General features: G+C 42.8%; 1 protein-coding gene across 1 annotated transcript in view; it reads left to right on the plus strand.

Moving 5' to 3' along the window:
• Window positions 1-16,951, plus strand: part of LOC137346515 (coronin-6-like) — a 226,905-nt gene that overhangs the window by 42,516 nt on the left and 167,438 nt on the right. Inside the window, exon 2 of the mRNA XM_068009982.1 lies at window positions 4,984-5,183. Coding sequence (XP_067866083.1) covers window positions 4,986-5,183 — 198 coding nt within the window. The 5' untranslated portion in view covers window positions 4,984-4,985. The remainder of the gene's footprint in view (window positions 1-4,983; window positions 5,184-16,951) is intronic.

Here is a 16,951-nt window from a genome sequence, read left to right on the forward strand (position 1 = left end):
TCTTCAAAAACATTTTCTGCTTGAATCATCATTTTTATACAATGGATGTGCGGGGGAATGATACACTGGAATGTTATGTTTGGATCTGAACTTCACTTGGATCAGGTATGTGTTGATCTAGTCTCAGTTTTAACTTCCTACATTGCCTGTATGATGCCAAATCAACATCCTGGGCTAGATTTCCAATTCAGCTGAGAAGCAAACAAAAAAATGAGCACTCTAACTTCCCTGGAAATGATCTGCCAAACACTGCAGTCAGTGAATTTTCAGACACACACCCATCCCTCAGTCGTAAACAGCCACTTGAGTGTAGATTGTTCAGTATATTTCAAAGCGAATATTCTACTATTTTGTATGAAAGACTGCTCTGTTAAAAGTATAATAAAAAGGACTGCAGTGGTGCTCGAACAATGTCCTTTCAACTTTGGAGATCCAACATGGACCAGTATAGATTAGTTAGTAGCACTTTCTACTCTGTTCAAACCCCAGAAGGCAGTGTGATTCTGAAAAAGTGTAGGTATTGTTAGAGGGCTCTCCTTTGAAATGTTAAACTGAACTCGCATTTGCCTGTTTTGTGGCTCAGGTGAGGTTTAAGAATCCAGTTGCATTATTTGTGAAAATGAGTTCACCCCCATGATCCAGGGTGCTGTCCCAGAATCCTGATGAACATTCCTCTAAATAAATATCAGCAAAACAAAAAATCCCCATTCTTAGTGTCGGTAGAGCCCAGCACATTAAAGACTAGACTGAAGCTTTGCATCCACCTTCGACCAGAAGCGCCAAGTGTCTCCTCCTGAGGACATTGGAATACAATTCATTCTTTCGTTCAGGCCCTCAAGCCTGTTCTCCCATTCAGTTACATCATGGCTGATTTGTACTTTAACCCCATTTACTTTCTTTTTCTCCATATCTCATGATATCCTTACCTGACAAAAGTTTATCTATCTCAGTCTTGAAAATTTCAATAGACGACACTTCCACAGCTGTTTGGGAGAAAGTGTGTTTTCGATTTCCACTCCCATTTATGCGAAAATGTGCTTCCTGATTTTGCACCTAAATGCTAGTCTAAAGCCGATTCTATTCAATCCTTGTAACCTCAGGAAACGGCTGAATTTGGGGAGCTACAGACCTCAACAACATCCCAGTTGTAGTGCTGAAGACCTGTGCTCCATAACTAGATTAGCTGCTTCAGTAAACCTACAACACTGGCATCTACCTGACAATTTCTTACATATGGCCCGTCCACAAAAAGGAGAAATTCGACCCAGCTAATTATCCCTTTAGTAGCAATTATCAGCAAAGTGATGGAAGGAGTCGGCAACAGTGCTATCAAGTGCCACTTACTCATGAATAACCTGCTCACCGATGCTCTGCCTGTGTTGAACTTGGGCCAATTGGCTCCAGACCTTGTTATAGCCATGGACACAAGCTGGTTCCAGAAATGAGCAGGAAATGACTGCCCTTGACATCAAGTTGACATCTGCCAATCTTCCGCTGAAGTTACGCTGGACGAACTCCAGTGGAAATGACAGGCATAGGTGCACTCCTCATGGCTATTCTCTAAATTGCCTTCACCTTTCCAATGTCTCCCCTATGTCTCAATGGCCAGATCTGGGCACATTCCTTAAGATGTGGTCCAACCAGAGTGTTAGAGTGTCAGCATAACTTTCTATGACTTGTACTATTTTGACTATTAACTGTAAATTAGAAGCAGCTGTGGTTTCAAAACTGATCCCTAAAATACCCCACTCAGCTGCACTTCACACCCACATAACTCCTTTAGCAAGTAACTTATTTTTGAATTTTCAGTCAATTTCCAATCCATTCCCAAAATATACCCTGAATCCCCAAAACTTTGACCTTAACTGAAGATTCTTGTGTGGAACTTTGTCAAAGGCTTTTTGAAATTCTATGTAAAATAGCGTTTTCCACAGTCCACTTGGATTGTCTTGGTCTCCAGTTATTACCTTTTTCTGATCTCTGATTCATGTTTATCTGAGTTTTTGTGTCAATGCTGACCTGTTGACTTATCATCTATTCAGTTTTAATGATCCCCCTGGAAACCACCAATAAATCAAAAGAATCAAATCCACCGACTGACCCCAATTTATGAAACTTTTATAAAGTTTACTTTAACACTCAAAACAAAACCAACATAAATGAAACTTGAACTAACAGACAGCTCCTGGTCAATATGTATATCTTAAAAGTTACACATTAATTAGCAGAAACATCAAAGATAGTCCTTATGGATCTTCAGAATAGTCTTGTCTTATCAAGGTGGTGCTGCACAGTTCCACAGTACAACAAAATCAGGATCTTCCTCAAGTAGTTTCTCAAGTTCTGTCCTCCAGAATGCAGATATGGAAGTAATGACGTCCCGTCGAGCAATGCAATCTTCTCTTTAATGGTTTGGTCTTGCCTCTTGAACAACCTCAGCCTTGCCTGCTACCGTCCTAATGGCGTGGTTCCGCTGGTAACTTTTCAGTCATCGAAAATAACTGCTTTAAGTCATGCACCAATGGTCAGCTCTCATTCCAGGCTTTCTGCCTACAGTTAAATTGCTTCAATCAGCTGCTTTATAGTCTGATTCTCTAGAAGCCCAGAAACCTGCAGCTCTCCCGCTTGTCTCTTAGAAACAATCTGGCTGATTTTCCATCCGCTGCACAATCCTTCACACCTCCCCAAAAGTTTATCCAGATATCTTTTCTGGTTTTCTAGCTATCCCTTCTGTAACCTTGTTTCTTTCTCCATTATTGGGACAGTCCTGGGTTAGCTGCTCAATATTATAATCTCCTGATTATTTTCTCAGGCTTCCTTACATTTCTTACTACTATTACTATCTATTATCTCTGTTTCCTGCTGCAGTTGTTTCTAATTCTTGGAAACCCTGTCCCTGATTTGTACCTATCTCCAGATATGATCCCTGAAAGATTCACTCTTTAAGTCAAATGCTAACCTGGCTACATCACAGACCTCGATGGCTTAACTACCAAACCTAGTACTAGCTACTCATCCTCAATAATCCTCTCACTTTTTCCTACCCTTGTAAAGTCCTGAACTTTCATCTCTCAATCAAAATTGTTAAGTTTTCCATCAAAGTCAGTTTTCATATCTGTTATACTCTGCTTTCTCAATCATAATGATCCACAGTAAGCACATCTTGTAGCTTTCGTCTTAATTATACTTCTTCTGTGGTTTGCTCTTTTTTTTGTTTTTCCCTCTCTTAGATGTCCCTTAGATAATCTTCTCCAGGTGACCCCTTTCCTTCTAGTCTGTTTAAATCTATTTTTACAATAATCAAGATTAGAACTTAGGCAAAATTTGTGTTGCCCAGAAAGCCTGTTCACTATGCTTTTGAGCTGTAAAGGACATTTCAGGGCTCATTCATTAAGCAGTGGATTAGTGCCCTATTTAGATCAGGGGGCAGGTTGTTCAACCTTGCCCGTCTAAGAGCGAAGTCCAAAGTACGGAAAGTCCTCATCAGGGAACTCCTCTTTGCTGACGATGCTGCTTTAACATCTCACAATGAAGAGTGCCTGCAGAGTCTCATCGACAGGTTTGCGGCTGCCTGCAATGAATTTGGCCTAACCATCAGCCTCAAGAAAACGAACATCATGGGGCAGGACGTCAGAAATGCTCCATCCATCAATATTGGCGACCACGCTCTGGAAGTGGTTCAAGAGTTCACCTACCTAGGCTCAACTATCACCAGTAACCTGTCTCTAGATGCAGAAATCAACAAGCGCATGGGTAAGGCTTCCACTGCTATGTCCAGACTGGCCAAGAGAGTGTGGGAAAATGGCGCACTGACATGGAACACAAAAGTCCGAGTGTATCAGGCCTGTGTCCTCAGTACCTTGCTCTATGGCAGCGAGGCCTGGACAATGTATGCCAGCCAAGAGCGACGTCTCAATTCATTCCATCTTCGCTGCCTCCGGAGAATACTTGGCATCAGGTGGCAGGACCGTATCTCCAACACAGAAGTCCTCGAGGCGGCCAACATCCCCAGCTTGTACACACTACTGAGTCAGCGGCACTTGAGATGGCTTGGCCATGTGAGCCGCATGGAAGATGGCAGGATCCCCAAAGACACATTGTACAGCGAGCTCGCCACTGGTATCACACCCACCGGCCGTCCACGTCTCCGCTTTAAAGATGTCTGCAACCGCGACATGAAATCCTGTGACATTGATCACAAGTCGTGGGAGTCAGTTGCCAGCGTTCGCCAGAGCTGGCGGGCAGCCATAAAGACAGGGCTAAAATGTGGCGAGTTGAAGAGACTTAGTAGTTGGCAGGAAAAAAGACAGAGGCGCAAGGGGAGAGCCAACTGTGCAACAGCCCCGACAAACAAATTTCTCTGCAGCACCTGTGGAAGAGCCTGTCACTCTAGAATTGGCCTTTATAGCCACTCCAGGCGCTGCTTCACAAACCACTGACCACCTCCAGGCGCGTATCCATTGTCTCTCGAGATAAGGAGGCCCAAAAGAAAAAAAAAGAAAGTGCCCTGTTACGCGGTGCCATGTAGTGAAAGGATGTAGGATGCACCTTCATGGGCCGAATGAAATCCTGTCCTATGCTTCCTTGTTCCAAATTGAGCCGTGCTATTGGCATTTCCCTGCTCAGAGAAGTGGGAATTGACTGAGCCACCTTGTGCTGCTCTTATGCATTAGAAGCAGATTACTTGATTGCTCTTTTAAATGAGGCTTGAAGGCAGCCTAAGTGGTTTAAAAAGAATTATAGACTCTGATGTGCTAGATACAAAGAGGGGACAGGAGATATTCACACCTTAGTCATTCCTAGCATCTCTCAATGGATAGTTATGAGGATGTTGTTGGTTTGCAAGCATGTCAACTGTCTTTACGCTCAGCGGTAGAGGTGTTAATACCAGGTGGGAATAATCTGGGAAGTAATTAAAAAGGAAAAATTAAATGCATAGAAACTAATTTTAAAAACTAACTTTTTGTTCCTTTTCAATTGTAGCCATGAGTCGCAGGGTTGTACGTCAGAGCAAGTTTCGCCATGTCTTTGGGCAGGCGATGAAAGCCGACCAATGTTACGAAGATATACGAGTGTCCAAAGTGACGTGGGATAGCTCATTCTGTGCGGTTAATCCCAAGTTTGTGGCCATCATTGTGGAATCCGGTGGAGGAGGTGCCTTCTTGGTCCTGCAACTGGCCAAGGTAAGTCTTGTTAAATGGCTGGATCTTACTCTCAGTTTTATATTTGCTTTAGGAGATGGGGCAATTCAGATTGAGGGATGACTTTTTTTTGTATGGTGTTTAAATACTGTAAAAAAAATTTTGTTGATGCTTATTTTGGTTGAACTTAAATTTCTGATCAAAATTAACTTTTTAAATTCTGTCCGACATTGGGTTGCATAGTGAGTTCCTTTGTACAAAATCCTATGTCTTCAATTGAAGAGTAACACAAAGACAACGGATTTATTTTGATAGTATAAACTATTCCGTTGGTTAAACAGAGAATGCGAGAAAAATGGTAGAGAATCATGAGGGATTATTTTATGAAATTGCAATCCTGTTGAGGAGCATCACCCATAGGATCAGATATGTGCACTTCACAACTTCTTGTCTGTTAAAATAGGCAAGAGTGGATTCTTATAAAATTGCTCTGACAAGACCATTCATGAGACACAGCAAGTGCTACATTATTGTTATAATATGAAGGATCGTAAATCTTTCAGCGTGGTCATTTTAATAAACAATTTGAAGGGCTGTTAATGAATTGTTTTGCTTTAATCAGTGGGTAATTTTCAGAGAGATAAGAGGTTCCTAATTTAACTGAACAAGACTAGCATTAGGATTGTGTAACTGCATCCATCTGTATGTAGAGCTGTATTGGGAGTAACTGTACCTTTTAATACATTTTAGAGTACTGGGCATTTAAAAGACCTGGGATGGTTGCTGGGATATTCTCTGCAGGAGATTGCTTTCTTGTTTTTGACAAAATATGTGAAATATAAAATTATGCTAAATTATCTTAATTTAATTTGTCTAAAAGCATGAATTTGTGCTTGAACTGGAATAACTGGATGAGGTTATGTGGGTCCTTGGATTGTAATAGAAGCACAGTATGAGTTAATCTTCGATGAATCAGAGAGTGAATTAATGGGCATACTGATGGCAAGCAGTAAACTTGTGCTGCTAATGTGCACTCTGGTTGTTATTGCCAATGGGATTTTATATCGCTGTATAAGCACATTGAATATGAATGTCTATAAAGCTCTGACTCATTAGCATCATAGATACTGTGCTTAAACCAGCATTTTACTGTGTGACCTTTTGCCCATCAATCCAGTGGTGTTGCTTAGATTCAGCAGCTGCTTTATCTTAGACTTCTGCTGCTACTTCTGAAGCTGTTCAATTTAGAGATTATGTTGTCTTGTAGAAGTGTGCTGCAAAGGAAAAAATTCATGGTTATCATTTAAAGTAGTTATTTTTAAAGTAGTGATTTTTTATTTTTATAGCTATTTTTAAAGTAGTGATTTGTTAATTTTTTAAAACCATTTCAAAGCAGTGAGTTAGATAACAAATGTTATTGAATGACAGCAAAAGCAACAGCCATTCAATAAGCTCCCTAATTTAGTCCTATCGAGCTGACGCAGATCCATTTATTTGATGCAGGCAACGCTTGCGGTATTGCCAATGATGTCAGCCATTTGTGATTATCTGCAATTCAGCGTTGAAACACTGCAGCTGTCTTATTAGAAAGTACAGTCGATGAGTTGCTTACAATGTAGATGTGATGGTCCCACCTTTGTGCCAGTCAGCTAACTGACATGGGTTCAATTCAGCTGCCCATTCATCACAAATGCACCTCAGCCCTATTTGTAACTTTGGGTTTGAGTCGCATCTCAGTCGTGATTCCCAACAGTCATGTGATTATATATCATTAACATAATGGCTCAATTGGCATGTGTTTTCATCCCTCCGTGTTTTATGTCAAAGTGAAAGTCACAGACAACTGACACACTGGGGGAAAAGCAGGTAGCATTGGGCATTATGGTGGTACATGGTTACTGCACCCCATTGTGCTATGAGGTGGTGGAATTTCGGTTCGTGCTTGTGAGTTACCAGTGTCAGCTAGCTTGTTGGGTGGTGACACACTTGGATAGAAAGGAAATCTGAGAAAGAAGCGACCTGGACAGTCTGTAGGTTGAGTCGGCATTCAGAAAGAAAAATCGAGGTGTGACATTACAGGAAAGTAGGTAGGTGATTGGTTAGTTGGTGAGTATTTCCTAGTTATCTTGTCTGAACTAGGGAATAAACTGGTGTGCCTTATCCTTTATTAAAATAAAGTTTATTACTGGTAGTAAATATTACTACTGATACTTAATAGACCGTATCTCCAACATAGAAGTCCTCAAGGCAACCAACATCCCCAGGATATACACCCTACTGAGCCAGCGGCGCTTGAGATGGCTTGGCTATGTGAGCCGCATGGAAGATGGCAGGATCCCCAAGGACACATTGTACAGCGAGCTCAACACTGGTACCAGACCCACCATGTCTCTGCTTTAATGATGTCTGCAAACACGACATGAAGTCCTGTGCCATTGACCACAAGTCGTGGGAGTCAGTTGCCAGTGATCGCCAGAGCTGGCAGACCGCCATAATGGCGGGGCTAAAGAGTGGCAAGTCGAAGAGATATAGCAGTTGGCAGGAAAAAAGACAGAAGCGCAAGGAGAGAGCCAACTATGTAACAGCCCCGACAACCAATTTTATCTGCAGCGCCTGTGGAAGAGTCTGTCACTCTAGAATTGACCTTTATAGCCACTCTAGGTGCTGCTGCACAAACCACTGACCACCTCTAGGCACTTACCCATTGTCTCTCGAGACAGAGGCCAAAGATGAGATGAAGAAGATGAATTATTACTACTAATACTTAATAGACCTTAACAGTATTAATAAGGTTTATTACTAGTGGTAAAGGTTTGTTAGCAGTAGCAAGGTTATTAACTAACAGATAAAGGAATGGCAGGGCTCTTCAACCTCTAGAGTGCAGATCCTGTGCTATGAGGGAACTCTAGGATACTACTTGTATCCTGGATAACCATATATGCAGGAAGTGTCATCAATTGCAGCAGTTTGAGTTCCAGGTTTCAGAACTTGAGCAGCAGCTGGCATCACTGCGGTACATCCGTGAGATTGAAAGTATCATGGTTAATACCTTTATATATGTGGTCACCCCGCAGCTTCAGAGTATGCAGGAAGTGAGGGAATGGGTGACTGCCAAACAGTAAAGAAGAAATAAATATAATTTGTCATAGATTTAGATCTCCCTGTTGGAACAGCTGTTACAGGCAATGATTCTGATGCCTTTTCACAGTAGCAGGTTCACATATGTTAGTTGAAGAAACAAAAAACAAACTATTTTTCCAGACAGACAGGCACCCAAAAATAGACCAACTCCCTCTAAGCAAGAAGTAGCTAAAAACAGTTTTAAATTGTTACATCAGGCCTAGCTACAAGATTCAATAAAAAGCTAAATAATTTCTTGTGAATTGAAACTCTACGGGTGCTAGGGTTCATCACAATCACCATAAACTTTGTAACTTTGTAAATTTGAAGCAGAAACACTGGCTCAGAAAAGTAAACAAACAATTTGGACGTAACTACTCTGTTTGGGATAGAAATGCAATACTGTATTAATGTGCCTCCTGGCTTGCCGTAATCATGTGACTTCTACCATGAGGCACTCACTGCAGGCATCCATCAGCAGGCAGTTCAATAAAGACACAGTACAAGCAAGACTGTGGTCCTGTGAACTAATAACATGGAGTCAGAGTGGAGCTGAGATTGAGTTTTGAAGAGCTGTATAGAAGCATAGCTACTAAAAGAGGAAAACAGGAATGTTCAGAGCTGGTGAAAGTTGCTAAAAGCCACAGGAAGCCACAGAAAAGGAAGAAAGAAGTGCTGAAAGCACTGGGTAAGACACAATGGGTACAAATCTTCCTCTCCCAGCGCCAGTGGAAATGAAAGGTGATGTGAAGCAGAACTGGCAGTTTTTCCACCCATAATGGCAAAAATACACAATTGCAACAGATTTAATTAACAAACTAGAGCAGCTATGAGTAGCTACACTTTTATCACTGTTGGGGAGAGACTGTTACAAACTATATTGCACCCTAAATCTCTCCAAAGAAAAAAAGACGGACAGCAGAAATTTTGAACCCCTTGAAGGCACGCTTTGAACCCCAGGTGAATGTAACTTATGAACAGTATGTGTTCAACATCAGGGCCCAAGGTGAAAAAGAGTCCGTTGATCAATATGTGACTGCATTAACACAGCTCGCAGAATCCTGTGAATTTGCGCAACTAAAAGATGATCTAATTAAAGACAGGATTGAATTAGGCATAAGGGATCCTGCAGTGAGAACACGTCTACTGAGAGAGGAAAAACTTACTCTCAGGAAAGCAACTGACATGTGCAGAAGCGCTGAGGTTGTAAATCAGCAGCTAAAGCATATTCATGGCAGAACAGACGAGGCCTCGCATTATGCTGGTAGACATTCCAGGCTGAAAGGGCAGAAAGATCACAGACAAAGGGCAAGGTGCAAATACTGTGGAGGACATCACACAAAGGAAAAGAAGGAATGTCCAGCATTGGGAAGCAGTGTTTTCACTGCAAGAAACTGTATCATTTTGCACACAAGTGTTTGGCTTGGAGGAAGCACAACAAGCAGGTACAGATGGCTACAGCTAAAGATTCTGACAAATCACTATACATCATACAACAGGTTGGTTCAGTCAGGTTGATAGGTGATAAATGGTTTGTGACTGTTGGAATGATGACTGCAGAAGAAGAACATCAAGTCAACATAAAGTGCCCGATAGACACTGGTGCATCATGTAACATCATGACCTTCGCAGACCTGTGTGAAGTGGCTTAACATGGCGATCCAAAAATGAAGCCCTAGAAAGTAAGATTGAGGCTTTATGATAGCATCATACTAGTGTCGAGAAGACAAACTACAGAGCCCAATGCAATGACAAAAACAAAAATCTGGAGTTCCAGATCATAGACGGCAAGCAAAAGCCACTTATCTCAGCCAGAGCAAGTCTAAAGTTTGGACTGGTAACTCTCAACGTGAAAAGAAGAGATTTGCAACATGTCGCAGCACACTGAACAATTGACCGCAGAACAGATCCTAGAGGAGTACAACGATGCATTTACAGGTTTAGGATATCTTCCTGGGGAATATCATCTCGAAGTAGATGAGAGGGTAAGACCAGTACAGCATCTGCGGAGGAAAGTTCCAGCTGCCCTCAAGGCCAGCCTGAAAGACAAGCTGGAAAAGAAGGCAGTAATCAAGAAAGTGACAACCCCTACAGAATGGATTAGCAACATGGTAGCAGTGAAACAATCTGGAAAGCTGAGAGTATGCATCGACCCAAAGAATCTAAATAAAGCTCTGAAGAGATCTCACTACCTCATGCCAACCATCGAAGGAATTTTGCCACAACTTGTAAAGGGAAAAATCTTCACTACCCTCGATGTGAGGGATGGTTACTGGCAAGTGAAGCTGGATGAAAGCAGCAGCGTTCTAACTAAATTCTGGATGCCGTTCGGGAGATACAGATGGTTGCGCATGCCATTTGGAATTTTCACGGCTCCAGAGGAGTATCAGCGCAGACAGCATGAGATAGTTAGTGACCTTCTCAGAGTGGAAGCTATAGTGGTTGAACTGCTAGTTTATGGATGCGGAGACACAATGGAAAAAGCCATTGCTGACCATGATCAAAATTTTGTGTGACTGCTAGACAGAGCTCACCAGATGAACCCGAAGCTGAACAAGAAAAAATTGCATTTAAAGATGCCCGAATTCAAGTACATAGGTCATGTCCTGACAGCAAAATGTCTTCGCCCGGATCATGAAAAGGTGAGAGCGGCAGCAGTGACCAACAGATGTAAAAGCAGTGCAACTATTTGTTGGATTCAACAACTATTTAGCAAAATTTTTGCCCAATTTGTCATCGGAGTGTGAACCATTATGCCAACTCGCTGCCAAGGACATGCAGTGGTATTGGGGCACAGAACAAGAAGCAGCATTCGCTAAAATCAAGTAACTAGTGACGGCAATATCAGTGCTGAAATACTATGATGTAAATGATGAAGTTACCTTGCAGTGTGACGCCAGCAAGACAGGACTTGGAGCAACCTGAATGCAGCAGGAACAACCGGTTGCATTTGCATCCAGGGCGTTAACACAAACAGAGCGTTGCTACGCTCAGATCGAGAAAGAGTGCCTAGCCTTTGTCTTTGCTTGTGAACATTTTAGAGTCATAGAGTTGTACAGCATAGAAACAGGCCCTTCGGCCCATCGCGTCCATACCGACCATAATGCCTATCTATACTAATCCCACCTGCCTGCATTAATTCCATATCCCTCTATGCCTTGCTCATTCAAGTACCTGTCCAGATGCCTCTTAAATGTTGCAAATTTTCATCAATACCTACTTGGAAGAGAGAAACTGACAGCTGAGTCTGACCACAAGTCACTTCAAAGCATTTGCCTCAAGCTGCTACTATCTGCTCCAAAGCGTCTGCAAAGAATGTTACTCTGGTTACAAAGATATCATCTGAACGTGACATACAAGCAAGGGAAACAGATGTACATCACTGAAATGCTGTTGAGAGCAGCACTCCCTATGAAGAAAATAGAGATGCTACAACAGAGTGTGAAATCTTCCAGATACAACGTGAAGCTGCAGCTTGACATGCTCTGGAAGTTATCAACCCAGCAGAGACATTGAATCTGACTGACAAGCGACTTGCTCAAATCAAGTGAACTACCCAACAAGATGCAACTCTCCAAGTGTTGCAAGAAGTAGCGATGATAGGATGGCCTGAAAACAGCAAGGACACTTCTGTTATTATATCCGGTTACAAGAGCATATTGGGTATACAGAGATGAATTGACAACCCAAGTTGGCATAGTGTACAAAGGAAATAGAGTCATTATCCATGAGGAGTTGAGAGGAGAGATGCTAAAATGCATCAATGCAAGCCACCAAGGAACTGAGTCGAGTCTGAGGAAGGTAAGAGAAGGGCTCTACTGGCCAAACATGAGCAATGAAATCAAGGCCCACATCAGCCAGTGCAGTGCGTGTAACGAGTACCAAGCTAAGCAAGCTAAAGAGTTGCTGATGACACATGACAGACCATGGATGAAGCTGGGAGTAGACCTCTTCACTCTCACAAGAACTGATTATCTAGTCACTGTAGACTACTATTCTGACCACTGGGAGGTAGACCAGCCAACTTCACCGACTAACGGTGAGATTGTAGAATGCCTGAAAGTACACTTTGGTTGTTACGGCATTCTAGACATTGTGATGAGTGACAATGGCCCTCTGTTCATGAGTGAAGAATTCAGCCACTTCATAAAGGATCGGGAAATTCAACGCCATACATCATCTCCACACTATCTCCAGTCAAATGGAAAAGCTGAGGCGGCAGTGAAAATCGCCAAAGGAATCATAGAGAAATCGAGCATATCCAGCACAGATGTATACAAGGCAATTCTTGAGTGGAGAAACACACCTACTGAAGGCATGGAAAGTAGTCCGGTACAAAGACGCAAACTACTCTTCCAATAGAAAAAAAGCTACTGAAGCCAGAAGTAGTAACAGGTGTGAGTGACAAAATCAAGGTGAAACAGCAGAAAGCCAAATTTCATTTTGACAAAACTGCCAAACCATTGCCAGAATTGAGCATTGGAGAGCAAGTCAGGATACAAACCTTCAATGCACTCAAGAGTCAGCCCAGGACCTGCGTAAAGCAGTTGTCCCCTCGATCGTACGCGGTGGAAGTGAACGACCAGATATACCGTTGCAACCGCAGACACATACGCACAACTGGAGAAGCTGTTTTTTCACTGCAGGCAGCTGATCAGGAAGATGTGAACTCACCAACTGCACAGACCACGGATCAACCATCAGTCCCAGAGGTCCACAGCACCCCAACAATGGAAATGGAACAACAACAGTTACCACGGCAACATGTGACACGGGAACGACACTCCCCGGAGAAGGAAGATCACCCAGATAAAAACCAACGACAATGCGCACGTGCACCAGTAAATGACTGGCACAATTTAGAGACTATGTGTGCAATGCATGTGCGAAGACTGACGAGAATAACAAACTGCTAATGCATGAGAACAGTTGTGTGCATCGTGCGTAATTTGGGCAATTCACAATGTAAATGATGCATTCAATTTTTGTTGTTTTTTTATGAAAAGAGGGATATTTGGGATAGAAATGTAATACTGTACTAATGTGCCGCCTGGCTTGCCGTAGTCATGTGACCTGTACCATGAGGCACTCACTACAGGCATCCATCAGCAGGCAGTTCAATAAAGGCACAATATAAGCAAAACTGTGGCCCTGTGAGCTCGTAACATACTATATATAATTCCAGGGAAACAGCTGAGTAGATACTGTCAGCAAATTCAAAAGGGTGCTGGATAGATTTTTGGTAAAACTATTTGAGTTGTTGAAATTCTTCTCCACTACTTCTAATGGCGGCATTAACCCGTGGTTGATGCCTCCATTAAAATGTTGAGAAGAATTTGACACAAATGTCAAAGTCGAGGAATTTCCATTAGTGATGTTACTATACAAATGCCATACATTTGTGTCAAGTTCCTTCGACATTTTAATGGAGGCATCAACCATGCTGCCATTAGATGTGGAGAAGAATGTTGTATGAAGTTGTAAGGAAAACAGTGTCTGCACAGGGTTACAGGTAGGTTAAGTGAATGGTCAAAAGTTTGGCAGATGGAGTATAATGTGGGAAAATGTGAGATTGCCCACTTTGGTGGGAAGAAGAGAAAAGCTGAATATTTACATGGAGAGAGACTGCAGAATGCTGCAGTACAGAGGGATCTGGGTGTCCTTGTACATGAATCATAAAAAGTTAACATGCAGGTACAGCAAGTAATTAGGAAGGCAAATAGAATATTGGATGTTGGCATTTATTGCAAGGGGGATGGAGTATAAAAGGGAAGTCTCGCTACAAATATACAGGGCATTGGTAAGACTGCACCTAGAGTACTGTGTACAGTTTTGGTCTCCTTACTTAAGGAGTGATATACTTAGATTGGAAACGGCTGCATCAAGTTGTGTGTAGATCCCCAGTACGCAAACTCCACGTGTCACTACGTGCTGAGGTTCTATTTGTCCCCAGTGTTGCGAAGGTTAGGCCTGGTCACATTGCCGCGGAACGCTCCATCCAGTTGGACCGTATCATTCCACCTATCCTTTGTGGAAAAGTTCTTGTTGAAAAACACCTTTGACCACCAATCCATCAGGCAGTGGTCTGCACGGAATGTCCTCAAGGCCCTACGGGAAAAGGAAATGGTGGGCCCTGTCGGATGGTTCCCCAAGCAGACCGCCAAAGTCATTTGGCGGAATGCCTCATCACCAAAACTTTCAAACAAGCACCAAGATATAGCTTGGCTGGTGGTGAGAATAGCCCTTCCCGTCAGATCCTTCCTGCACACCCGAAGTCTCCCCCCCTCCGCACAATGCCCTCGAGGTGGCTGTGGTGGGGAAGAGACGGTCGCCCACCTCCTTCTGGAATGTGGCTTTGCAAAGCAGGTGTGGAAAGAGATGCAGTGGTTTTCGTCGAGGTTCATCCCAAGCAGCTGTGTAACACAGGAGTCTGTGCTCTACGGGCTGTTCCCGGGGACGCACACAGAGTTAAACATCAACTGCTGCTGGAGGACTATCAATTCAGTGAAAGACACCCTTTTGTCTGCCTAAAACTTGCTGGTTTTCCAGCGCAAAGAGTTGTCCACGACCGAATGTTGCAGACTGGCACATTCCAAGGTCCAGGACTATGTACTGAGGGATGCACTAAAGCTTGGGGCAGCCGCAACCAAGACTCAATGGGGAAAGACCACAGTGTAAGGTCCCCCCACCAAGGTGAACGGAGGGGCTGGATCCATGGGAAACCCCTCGAACTGTATCCAGAAAATATTAGTTTGCTGCAAAATGTACATGGCATGAAAAATGAAATGGAAGGGTTGTGAGGCAACTCACTCCTGTATTGAAGGAAACTGATCTCCTTTGCACTCTTTGTATTGTCAACCTGGTGCTGGTTGGAACTGTTTTGTAATTTTTTAACAGAATTTTATGAATAAAGTATATTTTGGACTAAAAACAGTTCAGAGAAGGTTCACTAGGCTGATTCCTGGGATGAAGGGGTTGTCTTATGATGAAAGATTGAGCAGTTTGGGCCTGTACTCATTGGAGTTTCAAAGAATGAGAGGTGATCGTATTGGAACATAGATTCTGAGGGGGCCTGACAGGGTAGATGCTGAGAGGATGTTTCCCTTCATAGGGGAATCTAAAACTCGGGGCACAGTTTCAAAATAAGGGGTCTCCCTTTTAAGATGGAGATGAGGAGGAAATTCAGGAGGAATTTCCTCTCTGAGGGTTGTTAATCTTTGGAATTCTCCTCCCCAGAGAGCAGTGGAGACTGAGTCATTTGAATATATTCAAGGCTGAGCTGGACAGATTTTTGATTGACAAGGGAGTTAAGGATTATGGGGCGGCAGGCTGGTAAGTGGAGTTAAGGCCACAATCAGATTAGCCTGATCTTATTGAATGGCGGAGCAGGCTCGAGGAGCTGAATGGCCTTCTCATGCTCCTATTTCTTATCTTATGAATGTGTTAAGCATTTGCATAATAACATGGCTGACAAATTGTAGTCTAAATTATGGAACTTTTGGGACTGGCCAGGCGGAGAGCACTGATCTTTTCCAGGTGATTACATTCCTTTTGCCATTCTGATTGTGAAATTATCTACCCATGGAGATGGTGCATATGGAGCACATTATAAATTTCAGCACGGTGATGAGCAGTGTTTTCCAGGACAATTACTTAAGAGTGAAAGATAAAGTGGGTCGGAATTCCATGAAGTTGAGACCCACCTGATGGATGGAAATGGCTCTTTCTGTTCCTGTCCAGTGAGGTGCTTCTAAGGACTTTGGGGCATGGAGGGGAGGGGAGGGGATGAGAGGGGAAGCGTTTTAAGTATATCTGAGAATTAATTGTGGATATCCATGGTTTCCTAGAGCTTCCTTGATCACCTTATGGAGTCTGGCAGGGATTGCCCAGTGACCATCCTTAAATAGCCACAGATATTTTTTCCCTTGCAATTGTGCCTTGCCTCTCTATTGGTGGTAGATTACTAGAGATTGGGGAGGGTGGTAGGTGAGCATGCCTCATACTGAGGAGGAGATGAACAATGATGAGCCTGATTGGCTAGATTGTACTGCTACTCACTTACTCTCGGGCTATGTACTTGGCCTCTTGCTGGTACCAGTTCAGAATAGCCCCTTTTAGTTTTAAGACATCAGCAGTATCTTCTTTATTCTTACAGAAATGGAGCATATTGTTCATGTTTGCAATTGCGTGCTTTGACTGTGCGCAGGAAATTAATTCTAAACCGAGGAATTCAGTGCCTACGCAATCCCAGTTTTTATACTTAACGTCCTGTGTAATAGCCACACTTTCCATGTTGGTATGCACCAGAAATACCAGTGTCTATTTCAAAATAGAAAACAACTGTTTAAAACCTTGGCTGCTGACATTACTTTTTGTATATTACGGAATTATATTTTAATTTCCGTATGAGCTTTAAATGTATTTTACTGTAATTTATCCCCATGTCTGAGTCAGTCTGGACTCCAGTCTCTGCTCTAATCATAGATTCCTTTGGCCAGTCTCTCAGAGGCATTAGGTGCCACCTGTCAGACCATCCCTATCTAATTTCCCGCCCCCCCCCCCACCAAATTCCCCCACACTCCCCTCTGCAGACCACTGAAAGTGCTTTGTGTTTGATTCCAGTAGCCTTCTGTATTAACTATTTATTAAGAAAGGCGTATTGCTCAAACATTGAGTATTTTGGTTGTCAT

Source organism: Heterodontus francisci, chromosome 30 (genome assembly GCF_036365525.1).
Source record: "Heterodontus francisci isolate sHetFra1 chromosome 30, sHetFra1.hap1, whole genome shotgun sequence".
NCBI lineage: Eukaryota > Metazoa > Chordata > Chondrichthyes > Heterodontiformes > Heterodontidae > Heterodontus > Heterodontus francisci.